Here is a 13488-nt window from a genome sequence, read left to right as displayed (position 1 = left end):
TGCAAAAAGTCTATAAAATTACACATCTCCTCTTCTTCTTCTGGTCTCTCCTGGCGAAAGAAAACTCGTCTTCTTCAACTCTATGGTTTGTAAAGTTCCCATAAGGATTCACTGGTTCCAGAGCATCATTCTCTTCAACCAATGGTCCATCAAGATGCACAGATAAATCATAAGAGTTGCCCTTTAAGTGTCCTTTAGAATGTATAGAACTGTTGTTTCTGGAATGGGACCCACCAAATAATGAATGCCTTTTCCTAGCGGATTTTTCCATTTGCTCTTTAATGGCTATTTGTCTTATATGATTGTCCATGCAAATATTAAACGAAGTACGAACATTCTTCATATTTTTAGCGGAGCATTCAACATATGCAATTGCCCCTATCTCCTTAGCCACTGCTATACCAACTATCAGAGGAACTTCATTAGGCAAGTCACTCTTGGTGCCGACAAGACAAATTGGCACGTTGGGACAAAAATAATTGAGTTCACTTATCCATTTGTCTCTGACATTGTTCAAAGAAGTAGTATTGCTTAAGGAAAAGCATAGCAAGAGTGCATCAACATCAGGATAGCTTAAAGGTCTAATCCGATCATATTCTTCTTGACCAGCTGTGTCCCAAAGTGCCAATTCCACAACTTTCCCCTGAGGACTAGCAGCGTTGATGACATAACTCTCAAAAACAGTGGGGACATACAATTCAGGGAACTTGTTTTTAGTGTAGGTGGTGAGAAGGCAAGTCTTACCACAGCCACCATCTCCAACAACCACGATTTTCATCCGATGATCACCCCGACGTTTCAAGTCCTCCTGGAAAAGATAATCCGGATTCAAATCTGTATCTGCATCGGTAATAACTTTCATTGAGTCCAGAAACATTTCTTTATGTTGCTTATCCACCATTGATTTTCTCTTTGCTTCTTCGTAAGGATTTAATGATCTTTTGCCCGGAGAAAGTTGCGAGTCATAAGGCGAACCAGATTGGAGTTGGCGAGGCAGTCGTTGGGGTGTTGAAGATGAGGTATATGGATTGAATTGGCCTGTAGGTTGTAAATCTGGAGTCACGGTACCCCCTAGAGAACCTTTATTCTGTGTATAGGGGTTCGACATTATGCATCAATGGAATCAGTAAGGAAGGCAATGGATTATTTACTTTTACATGCAACGTACTTGGACGTGGAAGAAAAGTCAAGGAATGATAATTGTATAATTGTAATATGATACACCAAGAAAAGACACACCGAGTGTAAAGTAGTAGCGGTGGTATTAATCCGAAAGCTGTTTATGTTAACATGAGTCTATTTATGGAATATCAATAGGTATTGCATTGTACCCGAATTGGGCTGTGGCCGACCATATCGGCACCGCCGCGGGAATGTATGGTTTCGTCACGATTCTTGGTTAGGGAAGATCACAAAGCTGTTTTTTGAAGCAAATCAAACGTGAGTAGTTTAGCCGTTTAGTGTAACCAAGGTTGTATTAAAGCCTTCTATAGCTAAAGATCGACAGATATGGTTAAGACGAAAGTGCAGTGCAGAGCAGTGCGGTGCAGTAGTGCGGTGCAGAGCAGTACAGTGCAATGAAGTACATTGTAAGCAGCGCGGTGTAGCGCAGTTTAGTGGTACAGTGGAGTGCTGTGATTTGATAAAGTAAATCTACTAACGTCTTTAGAATAGTTTTCTTTATTGTACTCAGGACAAAAATTCTACTAGGTGAATACGGCTATTTGTATACCAATAGTTATCTCACGATAGATACGGCATATGTCAGCAACAGCACTGTAAAGATCCTCCTTAAAGATACTTTGACTAAATGATTGAAGGTTCTTGTGTCTGTTCCTATTGAGCTGCCTTCCCCTGACCTTAGGACTAGTCTCGACGTGAAATCCTGGTCATCACAAGCATTATTATATCATCAGCAATGAATGGAAAAGCAAAAGTTTGTAAGTACTTTTCAGCACTAACAAGCGTCTAGTGTTATACTTGAATATCAGGTAGTGTGTCGCACAATAATATGCTTTAACGAATTCACTTATTCCAATAGCATTTTGTCAATTGACAACGCTATTCTTTAAACAACAACCACAATGACCTTTTCCAAGTCTGTGTTTGAAGCTGTGGTAGTGGCTAATAGCGCTTTCAAAGTGGCGTGCGAGTCTGCTGGTTTGGCGAAACGTGATTTGTCCCGGTGGTATGAATTCTCCGGTACTCGCAAGATGGTGAAGACTTTTGATGGTTCCAGTTCTATGTGGGATGAAACTCAACAAAAATCTGTTGAAGCCCGAAGAAGTGCGGAAACTCGGTCAAAACATCGTCGTAAGACTCCGGGTACTACACAGAAATCACAGACCAGAGAATACACCACGAAGACTACGGCGTCGACATCGGATGAACAAATTGAGTCGATAGAAAAGGTCAAAACCATCGGTTTAAAGGAAAAAAGTCCAGTTGAATTGCATCAGAGTCAGGTTCCCAGTAGTAGACTTTCGAGAATATTCCATTACGGAACTCTTGCAGCAGGTATGAGTTTGGGTGCCGCTTCACAAGGTATCAAGCATTATGCAGCGGGAAATACCTCTACTCCATCAATGAAAACATTATTCTTTACTCCTGAAAATATGGAACGAATGGCTACAAAATTTAGTCAAATGAGAGGTGCTGCTTTGAAAATTGGTCAATTACTTTCATTCCAAGACCTGTCTGTGCTTCCTAAAGAGATTCAAGAAATCATTCTTAGAGTACAAAACTTGGCCCATTACATGCCTCAAGGACAATTGGAAAAAGTTATGGTTGGAGATTTAGGTGATGGGTGGAGAGAACGATTATTTGCATCTTTTGAAGATGTTCCTATTGCTGCAGCTTCAATTGGTCAAGTTCATAATGCAGTTACTGAAGATTTGACTCCAGTGGTAGTTAAAGTTCAATACCCTGGGGTTAAGGATTCTATTGATTCTGATTTGAATAATATTCTTATGCTTTTGACTGCTTCTTCTATCTTACCTCCAGGATTATTCTTGGATAAGTCTATCGCCAATGCTCGTGTGGAATTGAAATGGGAATGTGATTATATTCGAGAAGCACAAAATTTAATCCGGTTTAGAGAAATGATTAAAGATGATCCAGCTTTTACAGTTCCTCAAGTATTCCATAAATTATGTGGAGAACATGTGTTAACAATGGAGAGAATGAGAGGAGTAGAAATCATCAAAGGAGATTGGGATCAAGAAACAAAGGATTGGATTGCTACAAATATCATGAGATTATGCTTGGAAGAAATTGCAAAATATAAGTTTATGCAAACTGATCCTAATTGGGCTAACTTTTTGTATAATGAAAATACAAAGAAGATTGAATTGTTAGACTTTGGGGCTGCAAGAGATTTTCCTGATGAATTTATTAACAATTATGTCAGTGTATTGAGAGCTGCTGCATTAGAGGACGAGGCCAAGGTGGAAGAATTCTCGGTCAAATTAGGTTATTTGACTGGGTTGGAGAGTCCAGCCATGAAGAAGGCTCATGTTGATTCAGTAATGGTATTAGGTGAGGCATTCTCACCTAAACTGAATAATGGAAAGCCATTCAATTTTAAAAACCAAACCATTACAGACAGAGTTAGGGGCAACATTGGATTAATGTTAAATGAACGGTTAACTCCACCACCTGAAGAAACTTATTCCTTACATCGGAAACTCAGTGGTGTATTTTTGTTGTGCGCCAGATTGAATGCCAGTGTTCCTTGTGAACAACTTTTCAGGGACGTTATTGGTTTTGAAGAACCAAAATCTAAATAATGATTTGTATATGATATTTCTTGTAAATAGAAGAACTTATGATAACATTATCCGTTTGTATTTGTGCCTTTTATTACGTAATGCGGTATTCTGTTTTAGTTGTGCTAGAGCCCATTAGTGGTTATCTAAGAGAAGTAGTGCTGAAATAAGATTGATTGATAAGGATTACTCTAAGACTTCTCTACATACTTATACACAAACATACATACCAGCATACATAAGTGCATGTGCGCGTACATGAGCGCAAACATCATACATAGCTGTTTCCAAATACGAACGCATACACATACAACCTTACACGCATATTATATGCATAGATGAGCAACAAGAGCTATGATCTTACTGATAACCTGGTAAGAGGGATACTAGATGGCGGTCCTGGTAGGGGTTCTCCTCAGAAAATGAAACGACTGACAAGTGAATTAACTACGGAAGGGTTAATTGAAATCAACTTCTCAAGACCAGCCGGTTTCAATAGAAGAGAATCGGTCATCATCCCACTGACAGGAGAAAGAATTCATACCACATTATCGTTATCAACGTTTTTTTCTCATACCATTGATGAGAACACTCCGTTAGTTGGTGGTGCTAATCTACTTCGACTAAGTTACAGAGATTGGTGCAAACTACAAATACTACGTGCCAAAAAGTTGTTTATTGATGCATGGAAATCTGCAATTGTATGGAATGTTTTCAAGTGTTCTGTTGCATATTTCATTGCTTCATTTGCAGTATATTGGACTCCCTTCAACGAGCTACTAGGGAAATCTGATTCTAAACATGTGGTTGCAACTGTAGCCGTATATTTCCATCCTGCAAGATCTCAAGGCTCAATGATACAGACGTTGATCTTTGTTGTTGTCTCGTTACTATTCAGTTTCGGGGTTAGTTTTGGGTGCAGAATGATAGCCGCCTTTGTCTATCTTCAGGGACAAGACGAAATCAGTCATGTTCTAGACCTCATCTTCTCTTCTGTGTCGTTGGGGGTCATAGCATTTATGAAGCAGAAGGTCAACCTACAAACCTTCAACACTGCATGTTCTTTAGCGTACATTACAATTGTGACGTCTATTGTTAAGGAAGGAAGCCAAAATTCAGCCCTGATACCCATAGAAAGACTCTTGGCTCATTTCTGGATTGTCCTGCTGGGATGTTTGACCTCGGTGTTGGTTTGTTATCTTATTGCTCCGGAGAATGCTGTTCACGAGCTCCGGAAGTCACTTAACGATTCCTATAACACCATTTCCTCGGTTTTATCGTTGGTTTCGTACAAATTTCTTGTTGGGGAAAGAATCACCGGCACCAAGGAGAATGACATCTTTAACAAACTAAAGAAACACCAGGCGGATTTAAGTAAACGATTGGGCGAAGCCAAATATCAATTGCTATTGGTGGGGAACGAGAAAGAATGGTATACCTTGAAAGAATTGGTTGAGTCCACAGTCACATCTATGGAGATATTATCAGCGTTGAAATGTTCATACGAGATGGAAGTCCAAGTTCTTAACGAGAATAGTAATAACAATAGTGGCAATGGTAATGATGACAATGGTTCTGTTGCTAGCTTTGATAGCTACCATTCAAGTTCATATAGTCTTTCCCAAAGCGTGGAGAACATGACTGCTATTGACTATGGGAACACAGAGAGTGCCACTAATCCAAGTGAACTCTTTGACATGTTTGTGTATCATTTGGGACCTTCAATGAAGTCGTTTATTTTCACCATGAAGGGTATTTTAGCCCAAGTTCCGTTCGAAAAGAGGAGAGATGACGATCCTTATAAGTTTATTGAAACCGGACAGTTTCAAGACTCCTTGAACCAAGCCATGGACCTATACAAGATTAAACAGAACCAAGCTTTAGGCACTTTGTACGAACAGAAAATTTTTGGCAGCAATGAAGACTGGAATTTCCTAACGGCTCAAGAGGAAGTGGCTGCTATCTGTGGGAACTTTAGTAGTTTATTGGTTTCATTTGCTGGAGAGTTGATGGACTTTTTGAAGATAACCGAGCAATACGACGATAAACGAAGGTCTCCAAGATCATGGGATTGGTTAAAGATGTGGTTCAACAAGACGTTCAACCCTTCAGGTCGATTGGCAAGACGTAGAGAAGCGGCAGCCAAGATTGCATCCTATGGGAGTACTCTAAATGCAGCGATTTTTGATCTACAGGAGCAGATTAGGTCTCAGCAAATTAAGAAACCCAACTTACCCAAAGACAACTTTGTACAACGGTTCAGAGTGAAAACCTACACTATGTTTCGATTTTTATCCAGACGAGATATTCAATTTGGGATCAGAGTAGGGCTAGGGGCCTTCATTATGTCGTCATTTGCGTTCTGGCCTCCCACAAAGGAAATCTTCATACAGTGGAGACTCGAATGGGCACTCACAGTTTACTGTATCATGATGAACAAGTCGCTCGGAGGTACTAATATGACTGTTAAATGGAGATTTTTAGGGACATTCATGGGCTCATTTCTAGCTTATGCTGTTTGGACATTAACTGATGGGAACCCATATGCATTGGCATTATCTGGCTTTATTATCTCGTTGTATTCCTTCTACATTATCATCTACTGGAAGAAGAACAACCCCTTTGGGAGGTTCATCCTTTTGACCTACAACTTAACGGCGTTGTATTCTTATTCAATGGTACAGAAGGATACCGAAGATGGAAGAGAAGGTGGGGAAAACCCCATAGTGGGAGAAATTGCATTCCACAGATTTATATCTGTTTCCATAGGGATTGTATTTGCTTTGACTATGGCGACGTTCTTTCTTCCCAATAGTGCTAGGAGAAGATTGAAATTGGCCTTGTCAGTTCTCTGGTTAAGAATGGGGGTCAATTGGAACTGTGACCCCTTTGAATACGATCCGTGCTCTAAAAAATTGGTTGGAATACGGGACGAAAAGGAAATGAATAACTTACTAAGAGAATGTGAAACTTTAGTTAAACAGGCTCCCTTGGAGTTCCGTTGGAAGGGACCCTTCAGACTGTCTGAATACGAAAAATTGGTTAAAAGTACTTCAAATATCTTAAGTTCGTTCAAGAACTTGGATTTGATTGTTCAAGTCGACCCGAACTTATCTCCGGGGGAAGAGCATGTACTTGACCTTACTGAATCCGATAGACATGAGATTCAACAACGGATCTTTTTGATCTTCTACATGGTTACTAGTGCTTTAAAGTTAGGGTTTCCTCTACCAAATAAACCTGCTTCTACTGAACATGCATTGGACCGGATGTTGGTCAAGTTAAACAATATCAGACGAATGACGGAATCCATATTGACTACAGATGATTACGTTTTATTATACTCTTATATTTTGGTTACCAATGCTATTACCAATGAGTTGGATATTATCATAAAAGTCATTAAGGACATTTATGGAGGTATTTCCGAAGAGTTATTTGAATTGGTATAGGTAAGCATATCATACTGCAATAGTGGACGACACTTTATTAGTCTAGATTTTTCATATCACGTGGTTGTGTATTTTTAATCACGTGATACCTTTCCTTTTGTCACGTGACGGAAATTGTCCTCAACTTCTTCAAGAAATAAAAGTGATGAGTAAAGGATCTTTGGATTTCTAATATACTTCTTTATCATCAATCATTACACAAATGTCTACCCACTTTGATCCTGATGGACCTGTTGGTCTCGAGTTGAAGAAGAACTTGACTTATGAATTGAAGAACAAATTTGCCATTGGTGATGATGCAGCAGATATCGCCGAATATATCGTGGTTTTGATAGTGGCGAACAAAAGTCCAGCCGAAATCATCAATGAAGTCAAGGATATATCGGAAATGGTTTTGGACGAGTCTTTTATTCAGTCGATCTACCAAGAGATCATACGGTTGAACAACTTGGCTAATGGTAGCCAAGTTCAACAGCAACAGGAACGGCAGTCACAACCTCAGCAACCTCAGCAACAACAACAACAACAACAACCTCAACAACAACATCATCATCATCATCAACATCAACAACATCAACATCAACCTCAACCTCAACAGCAGGTTCAGCAACAACAAGTACAACAACAACAAGTACAACAACAGGTTTCGCCACCGGATCAACAACAACAGACCCAACAACAAGTCCAAATACAACCGGTGCATTCCCATCCTCATGTCCAAGTTCAGGCTCCTGGTGAATCTCAAGGCCATAACCCCCTGTTGATGGATGAAGACTCTAATTCTCACATGATGCCTGTTTTACCCAGTGGCCCTAAACGTTACGCAACTAGAGGTGGCCATGGACCAGGAATGAGAGGTACCAGTACTCGTGGTGGTATCAATAAGTTCGGTAAGAACCAACAAACCAACCCTAAGATGAAATCATTCGCATTGAAGAACCCCGCTAACCTTGAGAAGGCTTTGAATATGCCAGGAAATCAAACTCAAGTTAAGAAGTTTACACCTAAACCAAATTTGGGTAGATGTAAAAATTTCCCTGGTTGTAAGAATAGAGATTGTCAATTTTCACATCCTACAAAGCAATGTTTTGCCTGGCCCAATTGTCCAAATCCTCCAGGAACTTGTAACTATTTACATCCTGATCAAGATCAAGAATTGATGGAAAAGTTGAAGGAATCAAAAGCTCAACATGAAATAAACAAGTTAGCAGCCTTAAACCCTGTTACATTGTGTAAGTTTGGAGTTATTTGTTCCAAGGAACTTTGTCCATTTGGTCATCCAACACCTGCCAACAAAGATGCCAAAGTTTTCAAACCTGCTTGGTGTCAAGCTGGTAAAGGATGTAGTGATCCTTCGTGTGAATTAGCACATCCTTCACCAAATTATCAACAAGAACCGAAGATTATTCTTCCGTCATTTTCCAACGGTAATGCTGCTGGGGGTCCTCCCAATGTTCAAAAGGTCTTGGAACAATGTAAATATGGTCCAAACTGTACCAACCACAAATGCCCCAGAAGACATGCAACCACAGTCACTCCATGTCGTGAAGGTATTAACTGTGTCCGTATGAACTGTTATTTCTCACATCCTATTGATGAAGATTGTCGATTTGGCATGCAATGTCTGAACAAAAACTGTATGTTCAGACATCCGGAAGGTAGAGTCATTCAACCAAATAGTTGGTCGAGAGACTCTGGTAGTTCCACTGATTCAAGGCCTTTTGCAGTTCCTGACGATCAGATTATGGGACAAGTTCAGCAGTAATAACCTTGTTATGGCTGCATATTATAATTATTTGTAAGCTATTTTATAAACAAAAAAAAAAAAATGAAGAAAATAGAATAAAATAAAATAAACTACAATACAATACAGTACATTACAGTACAAAACTAAATACACATTTATCAAACTCAGTGGACTAAACGAAGTATGTCTGCATTAAAGTTGTCACTAGGGATATAGATGGCCGACTTCACTCACTCATTCACACATTTATTTATTCATTCAACGGGATTGGATTATAGAAATTATTGGTTAATAGGTATAGATTTTTTACGACTTCAATGATACAATTTAAATGTTTCAAATGTGTCAATCTCTCGTATGTGCATTATGGATAAGTAACTCGTAAATAGATACCCTCGTATAGTTAAGCTTTAATACGATATTACAATATAATTGAGATGAAAACTACTTTAGATTTATTAAAAATACATAAGAGTTCAATACATTTAGTATCTCTTCTTACCAGCAGCAGCTTCTTCAGCGTAAACTTCCAAAGGAGAAGCAGCCAACTTGTTTTCAGCCCACAAGTTAGGAGTCAAGAAACCGTAAGTGTTACCAACAGCAACGAAAGTAGCCTTCAAGGTGTTTTCAGTGGTTCTGGTAGAACCGGAAGAAGAAGTATAGACATCTTCAACACCAGCCAATTGCAACAACTTCTTGACGGCAGGAGAAGCAACAATACCCTTACCTCTTGGAGCTGGGATCAATCTGACGGCAACGGAACCACACTTACCAGTGACCTTACATGGCAAAGAGTGAGGAGCACCCAAGTTGGAACCCCAGTAACCTCTTCTGATTGGGATGATGGACAATTTAGCAATGACAATGGCAGCCTTGATAGCAGAAGCAACTTCCTTGGCAGTCTTGATACCTAAACCAACGTGACCGTTAGAGTCACCAATGACGACAACAGCCTTCATTCTGGTTCTTTGACCGGCTCTGGTTTGCTTTTGAACGGATCTGATCTTCATGACTTCATCCTTCAATTCAGGCAACAAGGTGTCAATGACTTGGAATTCCTTGACTGGCAAAGAGTGCAAGTAGATTTCTTCAATAGAAGTGATCTTACCGGCCTTCACTAATCTACCCAACTTGGTGACTGGAGTCCATCCCTTTTCTTCTTCTCTTCTACCTCTTCTTGGGCCACCTCTTCTACCGAAGTTTCTCTTTGGGGCTTGTTGTTGAGCTGGAGCAGACATTTTCTGAATTAATACGTTCTTATTATCGGAATGTTACGCGGAAAGCCGGGGTGTTGGTTTTCAATCGATAATTAGATGAGGAACTAAGTAAGACGATGTTTAATTTCACTCTGTCTAAAAGTTTTTCATTAGTTTCCGTAACACATCTGGTGAAAATTTTACTTCGCACTTTTTAGGGTTAAAGCCCTGTATTTGTAGTAACGTATTAAAGACACGTTTTTATCACGTGATGTGTGTGGGTTATTGTGTGAGCTATGATTTACTTGATTGAATATCTTTATCTTTATTGCTTGTATGATCTATCTTGTAGGCATTGCCGATACTTTCACGCTTGTTGTTGTAAGTTATTGCAGAGCTAATCTGGTGCTTTTTCTTCACAATATATTATTACGCGTGGTAGAGCCCTACTACAATGGTGTCCGTTAGATCACAAAGAAAAGTGTCTTATCAGGAACTAGTTTTGTGGGGAATTGTAACTGGAACACTTCAAATTGCTTCTATGATATAGATGTAGTTGTACGCCACAGCAAACATGATTGTCAGTTGGGCAGTTTGGAATTCCGTGGATTTCCACTTGTGTCTGATGAAAAAAATACTCACTCGCAAATTACCAGACACTGATTCCAACACTACAACAAACTTCAAATTATGGTGTGTTTTCTCCTGTTTCATGAAACCATTTTTTTCCTATGGAGTCACGGGTGTCTGAAACGAACTTAATCCCCATCATAAGTAGGTCTGTCTTTTTGTCTGTCAGTTGCAACCAGTGGTTTGTGCACGCATCATGGTCCCCACTGGTTTTGGCTTAGAATGTAGAATTAAGTCTGTCTGTGGGGACTCAGCAAGCTGTGGGATCGCACTTAAGAACCGGTGTTTAATATTTTTTGTTGCTTGTCATTCATAATTAAAAAATGTCGGAAGGACACTAATTACGAGTCTCGTTGTACTATTTGTAGATAATGTCGGGTAGACACAAGACAGTCTACTGCTACATTCACAGGCATTAGAGACATTGTATTACTCTTTTATTTTACAATGTGTTCATGTAATTACTGTCAGCTCTCTTCAGCTCTGTCCAGTGTCTGATAAGTTTGACGGCTCTGCCTGCAGGATTTTAAGCAATCTAGCTAGGCCATTTGATTTTCTAAGGCAGCCTAAAATGGAACACCATAGTTCTACTCCCTTTACATGGGTATCAGGGATTTGCTCCTTAATTTGACTTGAATTTAGTGGACAATGTTTCACGACTTCTTTTTCTTCTTCTCTTCTTCTTTTTAACTTTTACATATTCTTCCTTGTTGTAGTCAATACGTCAATCCCCAGAGCATATTTATCTTAGTCTTAATTATTTATCATGAGTTACGCTGAAGCTGCCGCATCTTCTGGACCCGCTGGAGCCAAAAAGATCCCCTCGCCTCCTCAAGTTGAAACCACCATAGAACCAAAAGGCAACGTTGAGGTTGTCCCCGAGGAGGAGTTTGAGAAGTTGAAGAAGGATGCAAAGGTCAAGGTTAACGAATTGAAGAAGGATGCTAAGGAGAAAAAGGAGCAATTGTCTAAGAAGGCAAAGGAATGGGAAGATGAAGGTGCCAGTTTCTTAAAGAAGGTTTGGGATCAGATTGTGCTTACTGCATCTCAAACAAAGGAACTGGTTTATTCTTTCACTTCCAATATCGTCCCTCAAACTCAAGTAGCTGCGGATCGTGCTTTGGTTGAATTGCAAAACCCAGTTGTGGTTGTACAAGGATTGTTGGGTATTACTGCTGCTATTGCGGGTTACTTTGGTATTAAGGAATGTCACAGAATACACTCTGAAAGTAAATTGGTTATTGGTGTGCATGCTGCTATTATCACAGGTTTGATCACAGCAGATTCGTTTTTCTTCAACAAGTACTATCCTGTTTACGACAAGAAGGGTACCATTTGAACTGGGATGCCCAATCTATTGTATTTTGTTTTCCCACATGTTTGATTCTGACCAACTAATGGTAGACCACGTCTAGAATGTTACCAATGTCTATTTCTTCCGCGGTGTTTGAATCAACCATTATATATTCATACGTATGCTTTAACTTATTTAATTAAGCTATTCATTAAACTTGGCCGTGTGCAACCTTAAGTGTCGTCCTCATTAACTGTCATAAGATTTTAGTTCGCCTGCGCAAATTGGTCAAGTGTTGAGGTGATGAGAGACTACTGAATGAGCACATATATAAATCAGTCGGAGTATCCCTCCAGCGGCTTTTGATGGAAGGGACTGCATTAATTCCGTACTAAACAGTCACTGATTGGAAGGTTTCTTTTTTATTCACATAAGCCCTTTGTATGCCTTTTTTTTTGAAGTTATTTTATGTGTTGGTCGCAGTTGGTTAACATTTTTTGGAAAATTTCAAGGTATTTTTGCGCAAATTCAACATGTTTCTAGACCAAGTATTGTAATCTATAAGTATGTTTTAACCATTCGAGAGAATACGATAAAGAAAACTATACCTAGCGGAGCTAAGTAAAATTAGTTTACTCGCTCTTATCAGTACAGATTTCTCCCTCCAATATGTGGGGTATATAAGTAAAGCCCCTTACACCAAAAATTGCACCATTTCTTTCCCACTAAAACAACGTTGCGCATGCAGTTCATACCCAAGTTATAGCAAAAGCGTTCTAGAGGTTCACTAAGCAAAAATTGTAGATATTAAATGATCATATCATCAGTATTCGTGCAGATTATTGTAGCACTATCGAATATTCCCATAATTGATTCTGCATACCATGTGAAAGACATTACGTAGATGTCAAAGGAGGAAACAGGAGGAAAAAATAGAAAAATACTATGGATCTAGAACACATTGAAATCTTGTGTTAATACTCTGAAGGAGACACACAGATTGTAGCTCACTACAACTACTCTATCAGAGGCATCCTCAAAAAACAGGACATCAATTTAATTGTAAAACCTAAGAATAGTAACAACTGCGTGTTAAATTACGGGTGTGACATAAGATTGTAGATTGTTGTTGCGTCATAGTCTCTTGTTAGCATAGAGTTGCCAAGTTCTCAATAAAGTTGCAACGAAGAAAAGAAGCCACTTGGGTAAAAACTAATCCGAGAATCATCTTCTCAAACGCTACATAGCCTACCTAAACTTAACATCTTAAAGTTGCTATAAATGTATAACAGCTATGTGCAACTACCAAATCAAATTTCTGCAATGCACATGTGCTTAAAAATAAGCATGGAAGAAATATCCCATGCAAGTATCTGCAAGTGAACATTTTTAGAGAAATGCA

General features: G+C 39.2%; 6 protein-coding genes across 6 annotated transcripts; 4 read left to right on the top strand and 2 right to left on the bottom strand.

Moving 5' to 3' along the window:
• Window positions 1–10: 10 nt before the first annotated feature.
• On the bottom strand, window positions 11–1108 carry CRL1 (Rho family GTPase; the record flags this gene model as incomplete). Its single annotated transcript, XM_043194055.1, has 1 exon — window positions 11–1108. One exon carries the CDS (start codon window positions 1106–1108, stop codon window positions 11–13), a length of 1098 nt encoding a protein of 365 aa, XP_043051107.1.
• Window positions 1109–2084: 976 nt separating this feature from the next.
• Window positions 2085–3788, top strand: ABC1 (protein kinase; the record flags this gene model as incomplete). Its single annotated transcript, XM_043194054.1, has 1 exon — window positions 2085–3788. One exon carries the CDS (start codon window positions 2085–2087, stop codon window positions 3786–3788), a length of 1704 nt encoding a protein of 567 aa, XP_043051106.1.
• A 317-nt stretch (window positions 3789–4105) lies between these two features.
• Window positions 4106–7219, top strand: KQ657_003327 (uncharacterized protein; the record flags this gene model as incomplete). Its single annotated transcript, XM_043194053.1, has 1 exon — window positions 4106–7219. One exon carries the CDS (start codon window positions 4106–4108, stop codon window positions 7217–7219), a length of 3114 nt encoding a protein of 1037 aa, XP_043051105.1.
• Window positions 7220–7421: 202 nt separating this feature from the next.
• Window positions 7422–8984, top strand: KQ657_003326 (mRNA-binding protein; the record flags this gene model as incomplete). The annotated part of the gene is made up of 1 exon (XM_043194052.1): window positions 7422–8984. The coding sequence occupies one exon, from the start codon at window positions 7422–7424 to the stop codon at window positions 8982–8984; it is 1563 nt and encodes a 520-aa protein (XP_043051104.1).
• A 467-nt stretch (window positions 8985–9451) lies between these two features.
• RPS21 (40S ribosomal protein uS5) lies at window positions 9452–10738 on the bottom strand (the record flags this gene model as incomplete). Its single annotated transcript, XM_043194051.1, has 3 exons — window positions 9452–10207; window positions 10596–10611; window positions 10725–10738. The coding sequence occupies 3 exons, from the start codon at window positions 10736–10738 to the stop codon at window positions 9452–9454; spliced, it is 786 nt and encodes a 261-aa protein (XP_043051103.1).
• An 820-nt stretch (window positions 10739–11558) lies between these two features.
• On the top strand, window positions 11559–12131 carry KQ657_003324 (uncharacterized protein; the record flags this gene model as incomplete). The annotated part of the gene is made up of 1 exon (XM_043194050.1): window positions 11559–12131. One exon carries the CDS (start codon window positions 11559–11561, stop codon window positions 12129–12131), a length of 573 nt encoding a protein of 190 aa, XP_043051102.1.
• Window positions 12132–13488: the final 1357 nt, after the last annotated feature.

This window comes from Scheffersomyces spartinae (genome assembly GCF_019049425.1).
Source record: "Scheffersomyces spartinae strain ARV_011 chromosome Unknown scaffold_3, whole genome shotgun sequence".
NCBI classification, from domain to species: domain Eukaryota; kingdom Fungi; phylum Ascomycota; class Pichiomycetes; order Serinales; family Debaryomycetaceae; genus Lizanozyma; species Lizanozyma spartinae.
The sequence above is the reverse complement of the archived record's forward strand: the minus strand, read 5'-3'. Positions and strand labels throughout refer to the sequence as shown.